This window comes from Typopeltis vanoorti, chromosome 17 (genome assembly GCF_054136105.1).
Source record: "Typopeltis vanoorti isolate ZY-2024b chromosome 17, IOZ_Tvanoo_1.0, whole genome shotgun sequence".
NCBI lineage: Eukaryota > Metazoa > Arthropoda > Arachnida > Uropygi > Thelyphonidae > Typopeltis > Typopeltis vanoorti.
The window spans coordinates 113403-132764 of NC_143565.1; the positions used below are offsets into that span (position 1 = coordinate 113403).

At 39.4% G+C, this 19362-nt stretch overlaps 1 protein-coding gene across 2 annotated transcripts in view; it reads right to left on the reverse strand.

Annotated features, from left to right (window-relative positions):
• The window catches only part of LOC150097086 (2-Hydroxyacid oxidase 1-like), a 35782-nt gene that overhangs the window by 11411 nt on the left and 5009 nt on the right, over positions 1 to 19362 (reverse strand). Inside the window, exons 2-6 of one of the 2 annotated variants that reach the window (XM_090407410.1) lie at positions 16523 to 16674; positions 15627 to 15882; positions 7010 to 7185; positions 3319 to 3410; positions 1213 to 1371 (exon numbers count right to left, since the gene is read on the reverse strand). In XM_090407410.1, coding sequence (XP_090263536.1) covers positions 1213 to 1371; positions 3319 to 3410; positions 7010 to 7185; positions 15627 to 15882; positions 16523 to 16674 — 835 coding nt within the window. The remainder of the gene's footprint in view (positions 1 to 1212; positions 1372 to 3318; positions 3411 to 7009; positions 7186 to 15626; positions 15883 to 16522; positions 16675 to 19362) is intronic. The other variant, XM_090407411.1, reaches the window with a different exon arrangement.

The following is a 19362-nucleotide window of genomic DNA, read 5'->3' on the forward strand; positions in this document are numbered from 1 at the left end:
TCAAAATATTCGGATGAATTATGAATAAAATATGAAGTTGATTAGAATATGAATATAGAAAAAATACACATGAGCTATGGAAAATAAAAGTGTGTGTGTGTGTGTGTGTGTGTGTGTGTGTTTGTGTTTGATTGACACCAGTATATAATTAATTATTCAGAAAAGTTCGAAAAACTGTCGCCATCACGACTTACTCTAAGAATTCCCCCCCTTTAACAGTAAAGAAATATCCCAATTGTATTGGAAAAATTAGTACAACCATCTATAGAAGAAGAAAAAAAACTGTATGTTTGAGTGCATATAATTAAATTATTCAGAAAACCTGGAAACTGTGAATTTCCAAACACATAACGTCACGATTCTTATCTCTAAATATCACCCACAAGGCAATAAACGAACCAAAATCATCACATGATATTTCTGACAGAGAAGAGCCACAGCGAAATTCCAAACATTCCAAACTCATAACAACAACAAACATTCGCATCACGATTCCTTATCTTATCTTGATCTCCATCTTGTTGGAAGTGTCCACCAATCACGACACGATTCCTTAATCACTAAAATCATCCCATTCAAAACAATAACGTCACTTATTTACAACTAACAATGACGTCACTTATCTACATCTCATAACAAACATTTACGTCACGATTCTTTATCTTATCTTGATCTTGTCAGAAGTGCACCACCAATCACGACACGATTCCTTATCTCAACCATCACCCATAATTCCATATGCGAACCAAAACACAACAACTGAAGCCATTGACACATATGCCCACAGGGAAATTCCTAACATTCCAATCCCATGAAGCCACGCCCACCGGAAGCATTTGGTTTAAAGTGTCCCACCAATCACAACGAAAATCCTTATCTCTACCATCACCCATAATTCCATACGCGAACCAAAACACAAGAACTGAAGCCATTGACACATATGCCCACAGGGAAATTCCTAACATTCCAATCCCATGAAGCCACGCCCACCGGAAGCATTTGGTTTAAAGTGTCCCACCAATCACAACGAAAATCCTTATCTCTACCATCACCCATAATTCCATACGCGCACCAAAACTCAAGAACTGAAGCCGTTGACACACATGCCCTCAGGGAAATTCCTGACTCATGATGCCACGCCCACCGGAAGCATTTGGTTTAAAGCATATCCCATACTACTAGCATAAGAAAAAATTACTAGAAATGGCTTACGTTGTAGCACAGTCCCCACAGGACTGGTCTTCCGATGAACACGGCCCTAGCGCCCAACGCCAAAGCTTTTATGACGTCCGTCCCTGTCCTCACTCCTCCGTCCATATACACCTCGCACCTGCCGCGAACGGCGCGAACTATTTCTGGTAAGGCTTCGATCTGGAAAGAAAGAAAAAAATCCTCGGTTGTACACGACCTGTGCAAAAGTAGCTTTTGGTGTGATTTCTTACATGGCATCGAACTACGGAGGAAAGCTGTTCGTGACACCGATCGAGATGGTGCACGTTGTGAAGCCATTGGGGAGAGGGGGGGAGGGGATTAGAATGGAAAAAAAAAGAAAGAAACCCGCGCCTAAAAAAACCTGAATAGGAAGAACCATTTTCTCAAAATTCCCATATGGAGAGTCGGTCACAAATTCAACTGAAACAGTTCTGACGGAACAAAAAGTGAACACTTTTATTCGTCGGATGGGAAGAAGAAGAACACTAATAATAAAAGGGAGGGAGGGAAAATGGTTCACGGAAAATTCTTCCCAGGCAAAATTCATCGCGAGAAAATTGAAATAATGTTGTAACGACACAACATTATTTGAGAAACAAATGAAAACGAGACGAGCTATTTTAGAAAATAGACTTTCTTTCTCTATTACCTATTTAATTAGATTTTATTTCACTTTTTTATATTTTTATTTCGTATAAAGTGAAATTTCTCTTCTGTATTTTACTGATTAGCAAATTCCCTCGTTTCGGTTTTTTTTTTAAATAATCACGAATCGAGTAATCTTTTCTTAGCGCTTCATCTGTCTTGGTTTCCCCAAATCGCTCGTCACAAATTGAAAGAAACAAAGCAAATTGTTCCGTGTGTATTTGCTGCTGCTTTAGATATTTTACGCGGCAATTTTGAAGTGGCGACACTTCCGCTGCCGTTTATCATGTAAAGGTTGATGCGTCAAATGAGAAATTTCATTTCCAAATTGATCGCATAATAAAATCCCAGGAGACGTGTTAATATGTGCAGAGAAAAACTAACCTTCGCTCTCCCGATTCCGTCTTAACAAGTTGTCCTTTCAGGTAAACCGTAAGAGCACGTCTCCTCTCCTCTCGGTGACGTCATTTGAAGCAGGTTTCCTTCTCTACAGAACGCTCTTCCATACAGTGTTCTGTAGAGAAGTGAAATATATGCGCAACTCGCTTTGGCAGAGATAAACAGCCTGTTGTGTGAACGGCCTTTGCAGCCACGGTCTAATGACTTTGCTTTCATCCGCTTCGTTCGCCTCACGTATTTTTATGCAATAACAAAAGCTTCTGCTTTCTAAGGACTGTCCAGTTCTGCTGCTAATGCCAATGTGTGTGTAGGGGGGAGGGAATATATATAAAAGCAGTTTCTTTACAACTTTCTTCATGACACGAACGCATCATGCCTGATAATCTGGTCTTTAAAGTAGTTCGCATGTTTCGCAGGAGTGAGACCCACCCCCTTCCCTGCCTGAAATTAGCGAAAGGATAATTTATCGGAAACCTCGCGTCGATAATTATGTAGATAATTATATTAAGACTTCAGTCTTAATAATTGAACTTTATTAAGACTGAAGAAGTGGTCCAAATGATAACATAATACAATGCAGCGCTACTGTAATCCGTCCGAATGGCATGTTTATATAGAACGAGGGGTGAGAGAATTTTAATCGCTGCGGAAATGTTTTTGATGGAGATAACGCTTGAAAGTAAACGAGGTTGAATTAGAAGAACGGAAGGATTCGCAAGCATCAGTGGAGGAGGAAGAAACGAGGCGAATTTTGTAGGATTGAATATTCAGAGAGATACGAAAAAAAAGGAATAAAGACAAAGTAAAAGGATTTATTCCTCCTCTACTCCCCCCCCCCCAATCGGCTCCCTTTAAAGTGAAATGCGCGCATAGGAAGGTGGCGTCACCAAACGCTTCCGCTTAAACAACACACTCGTGAAAAACTGAACGAAGAAAAAAAAAAAAAAAAGACGCACTCACGAAGGAAATGCGGCGTTTCCTTTATCGTGACTCGATGTCAAAAGCACCCACACGATCCTCCTTAAGAAGTAGTCCCTTAATAAGTGTGAATGTCATACTTACCGAGGCAGGAACCCCATCCAACTGGCGCGCTCCGTGGTTGGACACGAGGATGGCGGACGCACCGTATTCAAGAGCCAGATTAGCGTCTTCACCTGCAGGAAAAAAATAAATAAACGAGTCGTGTGACATAAAGAAACAACATGAAGACAGCGCGCTTTTAAGGTATTTTTCTCAAAAATTACAAATTTCGATAAAAAATAAAATAAATTAAAATGAAAGCCGCTGAAGCAAGTGTTGTTATGGCGCTGATCAAATTTCGGGTACGAATTTTACAATTTCATCTCTCGAAACAAGAAAAGATCCCCCTGCACGCAAAAGTGCTTACCTGTTGTCATCCCAAAACCAAGAAAATATCGAATGTAAGTAACCAGTTACTGACCCCTCTGGATCTTTTACCATCCGTCTTTGTGAGATGGAGAAAACGGTAGCATCCAGACTTCTCCAGGGTCCATCTTTCTCCAACACACCACGTGGCTTTCGTAGACATCGTTCTGCTGTGGGCCATTTGGTCCGTTTAGAAACTTGTCTAAGAGACGCATTCCTGAAAGAGGACATCTCGTTTCGGTGTTCTTTGACATGGAAAAACCTTGGATGTGGATTATTAAAAGACGCCTTCCCTGTATTTATTAAAAACTTTCTCTCCAGGCGAGTCAGAGTGGGAAGCGCATAACATGTTTCAGAGATTAAGTTAACGCAATCTCTGAAAGCTTCCTCCCACCGTAGGTAATGCTTCATGTGTGGATGACTTTGCATTTTATTTATTTCATCGTATCTCTTCTTGAGCTCTTAACTTGGTTCAAGTTTTCAGCAGAAAAAAGCCTCTGTGTACTCTACAGCCAGAAACACGCTCTTCACCTACAGTTAAGACTTGTTATTCGTGTAGCAACAGAAGTGAATTTCTTAGGACTCGTCTTTGCGAAAGAGCTTACTTCTCTGAACACCTTAAGAGAAAAGTGCCAAACAGCATCGATTATCCTTGCACCTCTCCTCTACTGATTTGCCTTCTTACTCCTTTACTGTACGCCCACAGATGCGAGACCCTTCGACACTTCTGCGCATGTCGGAAGAAGGCGAATCCATTCCGATAATAGGGTAATTAATCCATCTTGTGGGAAGAGTTCTTATTACATTATTATTTTGCTTATTAATTACTATTATTCATTAATAATACCTATTATTAATTACTATTTTGCTTATATAACAGTTAGAAAATTTTACGTATAAAGCACGTGATTTTGCGTGTTGATGACCAATTCGTAGATCCTTCTTATTTCCTACTGCCCTTCAGCATGAATTGACTCTTCTTGGCACGTTGCCAGACTACACTGTCGGATCTGTGATCGTACAGTACAGGCAACCCTCGTATAACGCGTATGTTAGGTTCCATAGAAATGCCGCGTTATATAAATCGCGTTATGCGAGACTCAGATCACATACAAAAAATAGGGTTAGGTTCGGAAATCGCTTTTTTTTAATTATATAAACAACAATGACATACCCAATAAAAATATTTTTTTATTTAATTCTTGTAATTCATGTAAGTTAAGAAAACATACAAACTATGGAACAAATATATAGTATAAACTTATAAAATTACAAATTGTATGTAAACATCATTGCACTTAATAAAGTGCATATTTTAATCGTCGTCACTGTCTTCAAAACGAATATTTCGTAGATGTTACAAGTAATCAGAATTTCTTTATTTCTTTATTTAAGAGTGGCCGGAAGTCGTCGTCACTTGGACATCATTTGTATAATTCTCATTGCGTATTTCGGCTGGTTTAGTTATCAAGAAGTCAGTAATAAGACCTTGCTTACAACTATGCCGCGATTTTTTTTTTTTTTTTTATTAAGTTCATAATGCGGAGCTGGGGAGCCTGTGTAGCTCAGCGGATGTGGCGTTTGCACACCGCCGCGCTTGGCCGCACGAAGGAAGACTTGGTTTCGAGTCTAGTCGGCGACTAGAGGAAATTTTTCTAAGCCTTTTTTCGACCGGTTCCCGAGTTAGTCGATCTCTGGCACGGGCAAGCAGGTTTATCCTCCCGGAAACTCGGGTTTTTCGTCCTGTAAACTCAAGAAAATCGACCGTAGAACCCACATTATTTCAGACATTAAATATATTGTGTTAGGGTTAGGGACCACGAGATGGCGGCACATTTGAGCCGTCTCTCTTCACTGCGTACCGCTTAATTAGTGATAGCCTTGGGCCATCTGTCTCTGATTGGGTACCAGTGGAGATTGAACTGCCCACTCAGTCTCCAAAAGTTAGATAGGGCTAAATGGCCTCACCTACTCCCGTATACGGGAATAAAAAGGCGTTAGCTGATTTTTTTTTTAGCTGATACGGAGCTAAACAAATATCCAATTAGTTTTAAAAGAGGTAAACCGTGAGTAGACATATCGGTACACAATAAATAATAAATAACGGAAAAAACTCACGTAGAAAGATTATTTATTAGTATAATTTTCGCCTGTGTGTCACAGGCATCCTCAGTACATTAAGCTCAAAATTAAACACTCACTGACAATTCCAAAAAGCGCCACCTAAGTAATAATCCCTCAATTAAACACTAACTGACAATTCCAAAAAGCGCCACCTTAGGTGGCGCTTTTTGGAATTGTCAGTGAGTGTTTAATTTTGAGCTTAATGTACTGAGGATGCCTGTGACACACAGGCGAAAATTATACTAATAAATAATCTTTCTATGTGAGTTTTTTCCGTTATTTATTGTGTACCGAAATATCAAATTGTCTCGTGAATTTTCCGGAGCGCTCGATTGAGGGATTATTATGCGTAAAATATTTTTCCTAACTTTCTTGCCAAGTCCATTCCTTCTGCTAATTTCTTTAAACTGAATTCTTTAACGGAATCATCGCAATCAGAATCTTGGGCAGAACTTTCCCCGCCATTTGGTTCGACGTCTCTATTAATTGTACTTCCTCCTAATTTAAATTCATTTCCTCATCAATTAATTCACTAATTTCGTTTTCAACCATATCGCAAAAGCCCTTTAAGCGGGCTTTTACTATAGAAATATTTTTTTACATAAAAAAACAAAAACATTACATATTGTATGTAACTCACCAGAAAATAAAGTGCTCAGCTTGAGATTAACACACATCATTTTTAATAATTTTTCCTGGCAGAAAACGAAGACAACTTTCAACAATAATTAACACTTTACAGGTAAACAGTTGACGACATGCGTGCTAAAGGGTATTTCTCCTAAAATTCGCTACTTATAACTACATGCGCGATACGGGCATGTAGTTATAAGTAGCTATATGTATTATTTAAGTAGCTATATATGTAGTTATATAAAAATCAAATTTAACGAAGAAAATTGATTTTTAAGTCACGCAGTGAAAAATATATGAAAAGATGAAGGATTACTGCGATTTGTAGACCGCGTTATATCGAAACTGCGTTGTATAAATACCGCGTTATACGAGGGTTACCTGTATTTGTGTTTGTTCGATAAAATCAAGGTTAATCTTCTCCAGATAATTCTTGCAGAACGTAGCCAGAACGGGTAGCCGGTGATGCCTCCCGCGATGCTTTACTTTTGGGTGACCCTTGCACGTGCACACTGCTAGCACGTCACTCGCGCAACTCGGAACGAAACGCAGGTTGTAGAGAAGCCGTCACAGCGTAGAGGAATCCCATCCGGGCAGTCGCTGTACTCACCTGTCAGCACGCCTTTCACCACGATTGGCAGTGTCGTGATGCTACGCAGCCAGAGGATGTCGTCCCACGTGACGGACGGATCGAACAAATCGGACGAATATTCGTTTAAAGCGGACTCCTCTCTGGCACGCTGCACCCCTTCGGATTTCACGTCGTTTGCACCGAAGTTCGCCATTCTGAAAAAAAAAAAAAAAAACTGAACAAGAAATAGAAGTTTTCCCATTTAGTCACAAAATAAATTACATTTGACGAGAAACTGCATTCTTGTTTAGTCCTTTATTCAAGTGCGTGCTGCATTTTTTCGATCGGTCCTTACGGCAGGTGATGACTTCACATTAACTGCGTTGGTGTTCCATAATACAAATCATACTTTCAGAAGCGTATACTGCTATGCATTGTAGGCAGGCTCAAACCCAGAAGAGAGACCACTGTTGAATTAATGCATCGGTTCAGCCCCGGTATCTTCCTTGGTGCAGTTCCCACCAATGACACTTCAATAAAGGTCGAAACCGGTTTGCGTAGTGGCTAATCCCACGATGTTTCTGCTTTGTGGGACACAATTGAAGATAAGTCTTCAGTAGACCGGTCAAAAAACTTAAAATAGAAATCCGAAAAAGGAAACTTCATTAAACGCCATCGAGGAATTCTGATGATACTTCACTTCGAATCGTTCGCCAATAAAAAAGGCCCAATTAGTAAAGAAAAAAATAAGAAATTCTTTCCTCACGAACTGAGGCCTGATTGAACATCAAAAGCTGCTTCACTTCGCTAGAAAAGTGGAAGCCTTTCGTGTTTCCGTACTGGAAGTTTCGATATTCGGGTTGCATTCGCGAGAACTGCGAAAGCCTCGATGAAGTTTTGTATTCTTTTAAGTGGACAGTTGCTTTCTGCTCTTCTTCCATGATACGCAGTACCGGGAAACTGTTTGACCCAGTGAACCCTACAACTGAGAAGACACGGAGTTGATCCTGGGAGCAGATAACGGTGATCAATTTGATGAGGGTTTCGAACACTTTTACGGAAATCCCGTCTCTTTAATGTTCTTGAAAAAAATTCTGAGCAGCGTTTGTCATGACGTAAGTTACGTTGACGTTACGACCATTCGTTATGAAGGCGTATCCGAATATGTTTGACTTGGGCGATGAAGAAAGGTTATGTAATGCTGGTTTTGTAATGCTCAGTCGCAGGAACAGTACTCTTGCAAGCAAGAGTACTGTTCCTGCGACTGAGCATTACAATGATGCCAATACGGAGGTTATTGAGAATGAGGGTGAACTGGCTTTGATTTTTGATTGCCTTGCAAGAAAAGGTGCCAACACGTGTGTCCAGGAAGAGAACTCGATTGTGATCCTCTCTTTCCACAGTGAATTAAATCAGGGATGTTTGCTGCAGGCCTCAGAGGAAAGCGTCTGGCATGTTTTTGTCACGATCAGGGCCGTACTTATATTTTTCCCGAGGCTGGAGGACCCCTTATCGTTGATTAGGGCCCTTAAATTGATCCTAATTTTTCGGGCCCCAAGCTAGAGCCTCGTGTGTACCTGTGCATAAGTACGGCCCAGGTCACGAAGCCAAATACAGCATCTGCCATCAAACCATAGCTTAAGAATATCTGTGTCCAGAGTTTTCTTCTTCTTCTTCTTCTTCTTCTTCTCAAAATGAGTGTCCACCGTATACTCACGGACTGAGTGTACGCTGGATACTTTAGATTTGGGGTTTATTGGAGCAAGAACAACTTAAGGTCATACTGCAAAGGTTACAGCAGTACACAAGATTAAAATCTTTATTATTATTATTATTATTATTATTATTATTATTATTATTATTACACCAGATCATAGAGGTCAAGTTCATGTATTTTGTACAGCACCTTTACCGAGTTGTTATAAAATTCACATTTGAAAATATTCATACAATCAGGGCCAGCGGAAGCGGGCATGCAGAGCATGCGGTGCATGCGGTGCCGCTATGAAGGGAGCACTGGGGCACGGGTCATAAGTTCATTTTTAAGAAACAAAATTTTTATCATAAAAACAAAAAATTCTTAGAATGATCAATATTAAAATAAATAAGGCCGGATACACCGAATAAATTTTTTTGAAAAATTGTATATTGCTGGCGGTTTACAATTTTGCAGCGAGAGCAGGCTAAAGATTTCACTTTAGATTCCCTCCAGAATCTAAAGTGAAACGGTGAACGGTTTTTATGCACAGAAACGAATTTTCGTACAAAACATTTGTTGCTACGTAACCAGTCATATGGTACTGTAAAAACTCGATTGTAGCTTAAATATTCTAAAGCACATTACATTCTATTGTTTACTTAGGTTAAGTCCATGTAAATATTGTAAAAATAAACTTTGTTTGTCTCTGTATAGTTTGTTTTAGATGTTATTGTAAATAACACTCTGGAAGTTAACTGTTTATATTGCTTTAATAAGAATATGTTAGAGTGTTAAAAACAAAGGCAATGTTTATATCGCCGAAGCTGCATGTAATAGATATACATGGCGGCATTAGAAAGATTGTTATTAAAATTTGTTCGATGAGAAAGGCTTACAGGCTCTAAGTGTAAACATCTGCTAAGTCAGTCAGAAAGGTTCAAACAACTTTCGGATGGCCGGCAACTTACAATTAAAAGAAAGCGGATGAGAACAAATGGCGTGCCGAACTTGAAACTTAAGATGAAAGAATCATACTGATTCTTTGGGGGTTGCAAACTTCGTGCAAGGTCTCAGAGGAGGTATAATAAAAAGGGCCTGAAGCAAGCAGAAGGGCTGCACAGGTCCAGAGATTACTGCAGAAGTAGAGGGGAGCCCGGTTCCAGACATTGCTAAAGAGAGACAGAGCTGCTGGGTTCCAGACACCATCAGAGAGCATCCCAGATCCAGACGTTGGTTGAGAGAGGAGTTTTCCGCTTCCAGAAAGGAGCTTCTCGGTTCGAGACGTCGCTAGAGAGAAAAACGACTTCTAGGCCACAGTCAGGGCTTCCAAATTACCGAAAGGAGAAGTCCCAAACGCCGTAGAAGAGAAAAGTTTCCAGTCCAGAGGGATCCTGATTGATAGTTGACAACAGTTTCATTTTTCTTGGAGGCGGCAATTCAAGCTACTTGAGACGGCAGTCGTCCAGGCATTTTCGGCGAGCCCAAGTAGAGGAGAAAAGGCGAGGCAAATTTCCCAAAGTACCTTCGCTCGTAAGTTTTTCTTTTCGCCGTGGGAGAATAACATTTTTCCGGAACTGCACGAGTCCCGCTACATTCCCAATTGATATCGCCGAAGCCAAAATTCCAGATGGAGATCTGAGATGAAAGAATTGCCACAGAACTTTTAGTGAAAGACTTTTGACTAATTGTAAGATACAGAGCCTTTGTAAGGTCAAAACGTTTATATAATTCCTCTTATAGCTATATTAGAAAGACTTTTAAGATATATGTTTAATGTTTAATAAGGTTAAGAAGTGTCCTTAAGAGAATCAATTGGCATGTTAGAAGTTGATATCAAATTTCTAAAGATAACTTAACAGAGAGATTTAGGTAACCTCTTTGCGAGTAAGCTTGGAGTTTAATAAGTAAAATTTGTAAACTGAGAGTAGATAACGGTTTGTGTTAAAGAAAGTATTTTAAAGTTGAAGAAAAAAAAGGTTCTAAATTTTGCTCAAGAGTTTTTATAGAAGGATAGAGAAAGCAATCTCCCTAATGTTTAAACACGTATTATAATAGAAAAATGGAAAACGGGCAGCTCGTGCCAAGATCATGGCTCAATTATTCGGAAACTTTAAATTCTGTTTTTCGCTTTTGTTGCACACCTTTCGCACCTACTAAATCACGTAGTCTTGAAGAAAGTTATAACGATTGGAGAAATGTAAGTACAACTTTGCATAGACATGAGGCTAGTTTAGCTCCCATGAAAAATTTCTTAAAATGGAAGGAACTTGATAAAAATTAAAAAAAACAAAACTACTATTGATTGCCAGACTCAAAGCATGTATGAAATGGAAAAGAAACATTGGACGAGTGTTTTAGAACGCTTGATTGAAATTATAAAATTCCTTGGTAGTCGAAATTTAGCTTTTCGCAGATCATCTGATAAATTATATGAAAGGAATAACGGCAGTTTTTTTAAAATTAGTCGAACTCTTTGCGAAGTTTGATCCCATTATGGAAAATCATGATGAAAGGGCCCAACAATGAAACAATAGAGTACACTATTTGAGTAAACACAGTCAAAATGAAATATTGGAAACTTTAAGTAATGCAATCAGGGATACAATTTTATTAGCAATTCGAAAATTAAATATTATTCCATAATTTTAGACTGCGCACCTGATGCAAGTAAAACAGAACAAATGACCATTATTATTCGCTTTGTTTCCTGTGACAATGGAATTGTCATGATCAGAGAAAACGTTTTAGGTTTTGCAGATATATCAGATTCCACAGGACGTGGTTTATGTGCAAAAATAGTGGAACAACTGGAAAAATGGAATATTCCCATTGAAGACATGTGAGATCAAGGGTATGACAATGGATCAAATATGAAATGGGGAAAATATGGGCTCCAAAATTTGCTTTTGAACAAAAATCCTCGAGCTTTTTACGTACCATTAGCTGCTCATACTCATAATTTAATCATTAGCGATGCAGCCAAAGTGAATACAGATACAATTAGTTTCTTTGCAATTATTAAGAAATATATAATTTCTTTTCATTCTCTTACAAACGTTGGGCAATCCTTTTAAAGTTCGCAAAAAATTTAACATTGAAACAGCCACCAGAAACGCGATGGGAAAGTAAAATTAATGCAATCCGCCCTCTACGATATCAGTTAGGAGAAATTTACGATGCACGTTTTGAAAATTTAAATAATGAAAATTTTAATGAACAAACTCAGCATGAAGCACAAACATTAGGTGCTAAAATGAATGACTGCAAATTTATTTGTTCTCTTATAATTTGGCATGATTTACTTAACAGAATAAAGCTTGTGAGTAAAATGCTTCATGACAAAAATATAAACCTTACACTTGCTTTAGAATCTATCCAAAACTTAAAAATATTCTTAAAAGAGTATCGATCAAATACAAATTTTAAATAAGTTCTAAAAACGGCAAAATAACTGAGTAAAGAGTTGGATGGAGAACAAGAATTTAAAACTGGAACTGAAGTTCCACGACGAAAGAAGACACGACAATTTGACTACGAGCATCATGACGAAACGCCACAATCGCCAGAAGATAAATTTAGAGTGAATGTGTTTTATACACTTCTATACGTTGCAATGTGTTCGTTAATAGAACGTTTTGAACTACTAAAAGCTTATTATGATAATTTCAATTTCTTGTATAGATTACTAGAAATTAATAACGAAGATTTATGAAAAAATTGTGACGATTTAGAGATTCTCTTGATGGACGGCGACAATAAAGACGTAAATGCAATAGAACTATATGACGAGTTATGTACTTTCCAGGATATTTTTTGAAAGGATAATTTAAATATTCAAAACCCTTTCGATATTCTTAATTTTATTGTGTCCAATAATTTATCTTTCCCGAACTTTTCAATTGCTTTAAGAATACTATTAACCTTACCTGTTAGTGTAACGAGCGATGAACGTTCCTTTTCCAAGTTGAAATTGATTAAAACTTACTTAAGAACAAGTATGTCACAAAAAAGGCTTGTTAGTTTGGCGTTAATAGCTATTGAATATAATGTATGTGCGGAATTAGACGTTAAGACCGTTATTTCTAATTTGGTGAATATGAAATCAAGAACCCTAAAATTTTAATAAAAAAAGTTCAAGTATATTTATGTAATTTAATTTATTTTCTGTTATTCTGTAAAGATTTTATTTTTCGAATACTTATATTAATTTTAATAAAATGTTCTAATTACTATTTCTGAATTCTTTTCTTATTTTCTCATCTATCTTGAGTTTCTTTTATTTTCATAAAAGATAGTTCCACTTATAAAAATTATTAAAATATTTTTACAACTTACAAAGAATTTAATAAAATGCAAGAATTTTTTAAATTTTAGTTCAAATAAATTTTAACTTTAATTAAAATTCATTTTAATTTTGTTAGCGATTCGGGTCGGTGAGAAGGCCATAATCCCTGTATCATTATATTCAACGATTAAAGTGAAGTGGCTTTACCAAAATTTGCTTTAACTTTTGAGAATTTTTTGAATATTCGGGTTTTTAACGATTATCCTGCCTAGCCAAAACTTCGGTTCGTTACATTTAGCGAACCAACGTGTGGCTGTTCTGTCAAAATTTATTTAAGAAATTTCAAATAATTAAAATTTTTATTATCGTAAAAGAACCACACACGCCTGGATCGTTACAGGGGCGCATAGATAGACATTGCATGCGGGCGGCAAAGACCCTAGCGCCGGCTCTGCATACAATTTAGTAAATGCATTGCCGATGCTTCCACGATGTTACAGATTTTGCAGCTGCAGGAGACTTTTATCCCATTGCTAAACTTGATTGGTCTTGCGTTGCCAGTCTTGAGGCGAGAGATCATGGTAGTGGCACAACGATTAAACTTGGAGTCGATGCTAGCTCCTGGTTCTTCTGCTGAATACCAGTGGTGATTCATGTCCTGGAGAATCGTTATTTTTGTTTTCTTCTTGAGTGTTTTTAAAACGATTGAAATCTATGGTATCACCGGATGTTGCGGCCATTTTTGCTACTTCATCTGCAGTTTCATTTCTCTTTAATCCCACATGGGATGGGATCCATTGGAAAATTATTTCGCAATCCTTGTGTGGTTTATTTATGTTTTTTGCTATGTCTCTAAGTATTTCTTGATGGTTAGTGTAGTAGCGCTTAATAGCTTGTAGAGCTGCTAAGGAATCTGTGAAACACATAAACGCCTAAAATCTAAAATAAATAAACACCATCCTATGTACAAGCAAACAAATTGAATTAAAGTCAAACATTAGAGTGTACACACAGCAAAAACATTTGATCAGACGCGACTCTAGACATTCATTCTTTGGAGAAAAAAAAAATTACATATATTTCTGCACGTGTGCTCGAGTACATGATGGCGCCGCTAGACTACCAAACATTTCATTCTTCTCTCTGCTGGCATTCCACCATCAGATGACGTGTGGCGAGATGAGTGCCATGCTTGCACTTAGCTGGGATCTTCCGCCCTCGGTACGTAGAAGCGTGTGAGATGAGCGCAGTCTAAACACAACTCCCTCTTTTCCGTTTCTACAAATGCACTGCGCTGTCCTATCAATGCTTCATTTTGGGTTAAATCCGATGCCTTCTATTTGTCATTGCTCTCCGATTGGATCGCCTCGGGGTAGTTGATCCGAAACCTTCCTACGAATGCCTAATGCTACCTGGAGGAGGAAAACCCAATTCCTTAATTAATGACATCTCTCTCTCTCTCCCTCTCTCACACACAGATTTACTGCAGTCACTCTCATACGCATTCTGTTTCTGCCTTCTGTCTCTTCTACATTTATTTCCAAGCACAATGTTCTTCTGAACTGGCCACCGGCATTCCTCTTCTTCATCCAGAATTGTGAGATCACTCTCAAATGCGAACGGGCTGGATGGCTGTCTGCAGGATAATAGAGTCCAGGCTAACCCTGGACTGTCACTTATGAGCTATACCGTGTATACACGGTATAGCTCATAAGTGACAGTCCAGGGGGAACGGAAACGAAAAAAAAGGCGATTCGTGCGCAGACTCTCTCAGTTTGTGAAATCCCTAACCAATTCTAAAATTATTTTATCAGCTTAAGGTGTAACCAAGATGTTCACTTGCGCTGAATCCTCAGCCATACTGAATCAACAGAAAGCAGACTGCACAAGCAACTGATTGGACAGCTCAGATCATTTCCACATTCTGTTTGATAATCGCTTATAAAGCCTTTGTTTGGCAGTTTGTAAAGTTCACACGACCTATTTGCACATCGGTACTGTGTGAGAAAGAGAGACAGTATTTCATTTGTTCTTTTATGATTTAACCACCTTACTGGCCATTATGGATCAAATACGCATCCTCATACGTATCCATCATATATTTCAATGTAATATCAATGGTATTACAATTTTAATACGCACTTTCGCATCCATGATAACCTTGACTTCTATAGACTGGTAGCGTGGTTATTAATGAATTTATTCCCTGTAGTGCTTGCAAGCGCGCTCTTAATATTGATTTACGTGATGTCTTTCAAGTAAATCGTGTTGCATGAGAACGGAGATACCTCCACTGTTACTGTCCACACAATCGTCTCAAATTGATATGACGGTTCCAGCAATATTGTTTCAAAGGCCCTTTTGTTTGAACTTTACACACACACACACACACACACACACACACACACACACACACACACACACACACACACACACACACACACACACTGCCTGAACGTCATTTTCTGCGCATCCATGGGAAATATTCATTTACATTTTGTGCAAATTTATTTTCTCCCCAATTCAATCGATTTTAGTTCATGACCCCAATGGTGTTTAATATCGCGACTTGTTTGTTCGTTGTTTGCAGGTGAATAGCGTGTTGTGTACTTTACAACACGATAACGCGCCTTCCTTTACATTCTGTTATAGTCTATGGTATATTCACTTACCGCAAGTGGGGAGGCAAACAGAATTTATTTTGCGCATCGCGGAGTCTCATTCCGAAGAAGGGCGTATCTATCGTCAACACGATCGCCTTGAATCCCGACGTCTCTGCTCTGGCCACGAGCTCTCGGGTGACGCTCCTGTCCTTGAACACGTACAGTTGGAACCACAACAGACCGGTTGGGGATGCCTTCGACACCTCTTCGATGGAGGAGGTTGCAATGGTGCTCAGGACCATCAGGGTGTCCGATGCGGTGGCAGCTGGAAATAGAAAACACGAGAAAGGAAGAACAACAACGTAATGAGTGATTAACAGTAAATTATGCGATATCAAAGTATCTCACGCGTTGGTATGTAATTAACTGAGAAGACCTCCTTCTCGGGAAATCCTTCGAATACAACGAAAATATACGCATTTAGCAACAGCAGGCGTTGTAGGGAAGAGCGAAAAAGTAAAGAAGAAACTCGCAAGTGCGAAAATGTGACTAGCAAGCACTCGAATGCGAGGGTCACATTTAGAAAGGAGAGATGAATAGACACAGACGGGAAAGGGAAAGCAAATCACCTTCGGATTAAAAGACCAAGAGAGAGAGAGAGAGAGGGGGGGGGGGGTGATGAAGCGATAGTGAAACTCAGTGAGTTGAGAACACCTTTCCTGTCGATGTCTTTTCTGACATTTCTATTTCTTCTTCACTGAATCCCACAAGAATTTTTAGCCCCGCAATGCAACTAAGGGAATATTGAACCCTTTTTCTGAGCAACGTGAGCCAGCAGAAGGAAGCGGATGATTTGTCTCGTCCCCCTCACCTACTCCCAGCATGTCCGATGAAAGCGAGTGCTGTCACTCGACAGGTTCCAACTGAACGAAAAGCCCTACGAAAAGAACATGAAGGGGGCTTACCTCTCGCAGTGGCCACTTCGCCTTCGGGATGGGCGAGTCTCTGCATCGCTGTGGGGGACACACACACCGGGAAGGAAATCTCGTTGCCCAACACGATCGTGCGCAGATCTCTCGTTGAAACATCACGGAGAAATCTCGGACGAATTCTGAACCTGGGAGAAGAAAAAAAAGTCATGTAATTTGTTTTTGAGGCACAAACAGAGAGCGAGAGAAGAGTTTACATGTTTATGAAAGACAGGATTTGAGGTTGGTGGGGTTTTTATGAATTTCTTCATAAGAAATGAATCTTGTACGGACAACATATCTTTTCGTGTGCAAACAGCAAGGAATTCACTCAAAACACTTAAAAGTGAGTTCCGTAGTATTCGACTAGCAACATCCCTCGCCAGCAAATGTTTCACTTGCTCTGTAGGTTCTCCATTCAGGATGCAGTTGCAATGTTGCTGATTTTCATACCAAATTTACTAAAACACATTCAGTTTATTCGGTGAATCTTGCAGACTTGTCCTGGATTTATTCAGAAGTACGATGGGTTTCCGAAAAGTATGGCGAGCAATTTTTTCCTCGAGGATGTCTAATAATGGGAAGTTGAAATTACACACCAAGAAATAAGTGAACATGCACTGCTTCTCCAGAAAGATTTACAGATGCGCTTGTCTCAACGGTAGATCAGTTTATCAATACCGGTACTGAAGTCCGCGCCCACACCCAGTAACAACATCGCATCACCTGATAAACTTCCTCATCCAGTGAAATGCCTTCCTCAAAGCGTTTCTTGAGGGACCGAACAACCGCTACTCCACACACTGCGAACATTTACTCACGAGTGGTGTGGTAATGTGTGGAGTAGCGTTGTCGTGCACGAAAATCAGGCGGCTTGTCAGGGGTTTTGGTCGTTTCCATCGAATGTTGACTTTCAGTTTGTCGAACGTTGCGATAGTAAGTTCTGCATTGATTGCTCCTGCCTTCGCAAGAAGTCTACCAAGAGAACGCCTTGGAGATCTCAGGACACTGTGGCCATGACCTTTCGGATAGTGGGAACAGTTTTGAATTTTGTGCAAACGGGACATTGAAGATGTTTCCAGGTCATGGAGTCTTGTTTGCAGCTTGGTTAAAGAGATGAATCCACGTTTCGTCTCCTGTGACTAGGCGAGCGATAAAATATTCGCCTTCGTCACTGTATTACAACGGATTCTCCAGTCACATCCCCATGCGAGTTGTCTTGTGCTCCTCTGACACTTATCGGGGCACTCAATGGGAGCACACCTTTCGAAAGCCAAGGACATCGTGAACAATTTGTTAACCAGCGGACTTACTCAAATTAACCACTTGTGCAATTTCGTACAGTTTCACTCGCCGATCTTGAAGAAGAACGATGCCCGTAATGAGCGAAAAGTTGTCTTCTGTCTTGTTCGATGAAGGCCTGCTCGCTCGATGTCGATCTTTAATGATACCGGCTTTCAATGCATCCGAAACATACCTGCTTCTTCGACATCACGTTTTCACCTTACACAGCAACCAGTTCCCCGTGAATGTCACTTGGTGATGGCCCTTTACCTTGCACAACGAATCTCTTCACGGGCACCTGTTTTGGAACACACTCGGAAGGCAGCTGCCACCTTGAACTGGAACCGGTCACTCTGTCCACCGTGTTTGATCTCGTTTTCCTTCACCATAATTAAGTAAGAAATGTGTTACTTAAATTTTTAGAAACTCCTCGTATAACGTCATCTGCATAAAGTAAAAAGCTGAAATAAACATCGCAATTTTGATTTCAGATTTAATATCACCTTCCTTCATCCATAGAGATGATGCATAAGAGTGGGGATAGTGTGCACGCTTGTCTTACATCAAACTATCCTCCTGTATCATTTCTAACCGTTGACTTACGAGTGAAATATGGGCTATGTGTTGCTCCATATAATGTATCATTTATACCATATAACTGTAGTACTGTTAAGAGCTTTTCTCTAAGAACGTTGTCATTATGCCTTTCCCACATCTTCTTTCTCAGCCTTGGTCTTAGTCCACTACTGAACTAAGGTCATCATCCCATCTAGTCCTTGGCCTTCCTCTTTTTCTTCTTCTGGTTGGTATCCACTTTGTAAGCTCCTTTGCCCAATGTCCACCCTCTCTTCTCATTACACGCCATGCCCACTTCCGTTTTCTGGTCTTAATATGAGTTAGAATACCATTTATCTTGGTCTGCCCTCTAATCCAAGAGTTTCTTAATTTATCTTTTAAAGAGATCCCTACGCTGTTTCTTTCGAATTTTCTTTCAGCAATCTTCAATTTGTTTTCCAGTCTTTTTTGTTACGTTCCAAGTCTCACTACCACAAGCCATTACTGGTAATAAGCATTGATCAAGTACTTCCCTTTTTTTAGGCACAATGGGATGCCGCTCTTAAGAATGGAACTTAGTTTTCCAAGAGTTGTCCAAGGCAACTGTATTCCCACATCTACAAGACTCGAATGTATCACTTTCCCACATAGATATGGGAAAGTGAAACATCTGCAACATCTTTCATATATTCCCACGATTTCAATTCTGAAAATGTGATCGTAACCACCGTTGTTTTACCAGGGCTCACCAGGCTGTTCTTCTCCAAGTTGGTGTTCTATAATTTTCTAAGCTTATTGCATAAATCTTATCTGGAACAATTAGTAAAAAATTTCTCTGTAATTCTCGTATTCAACTTTATATCCCTTTTCGTAGATAAAAACTATGAGACCCTGTTATCTGGAATTCCATCCTCCGACTGGGCCTCTGAAGACCTTTTATTATTCAATTAAAGATGAGCTGGCTGGTCTCATGCGGGTGTGGAAATTTTTCTTTCCCT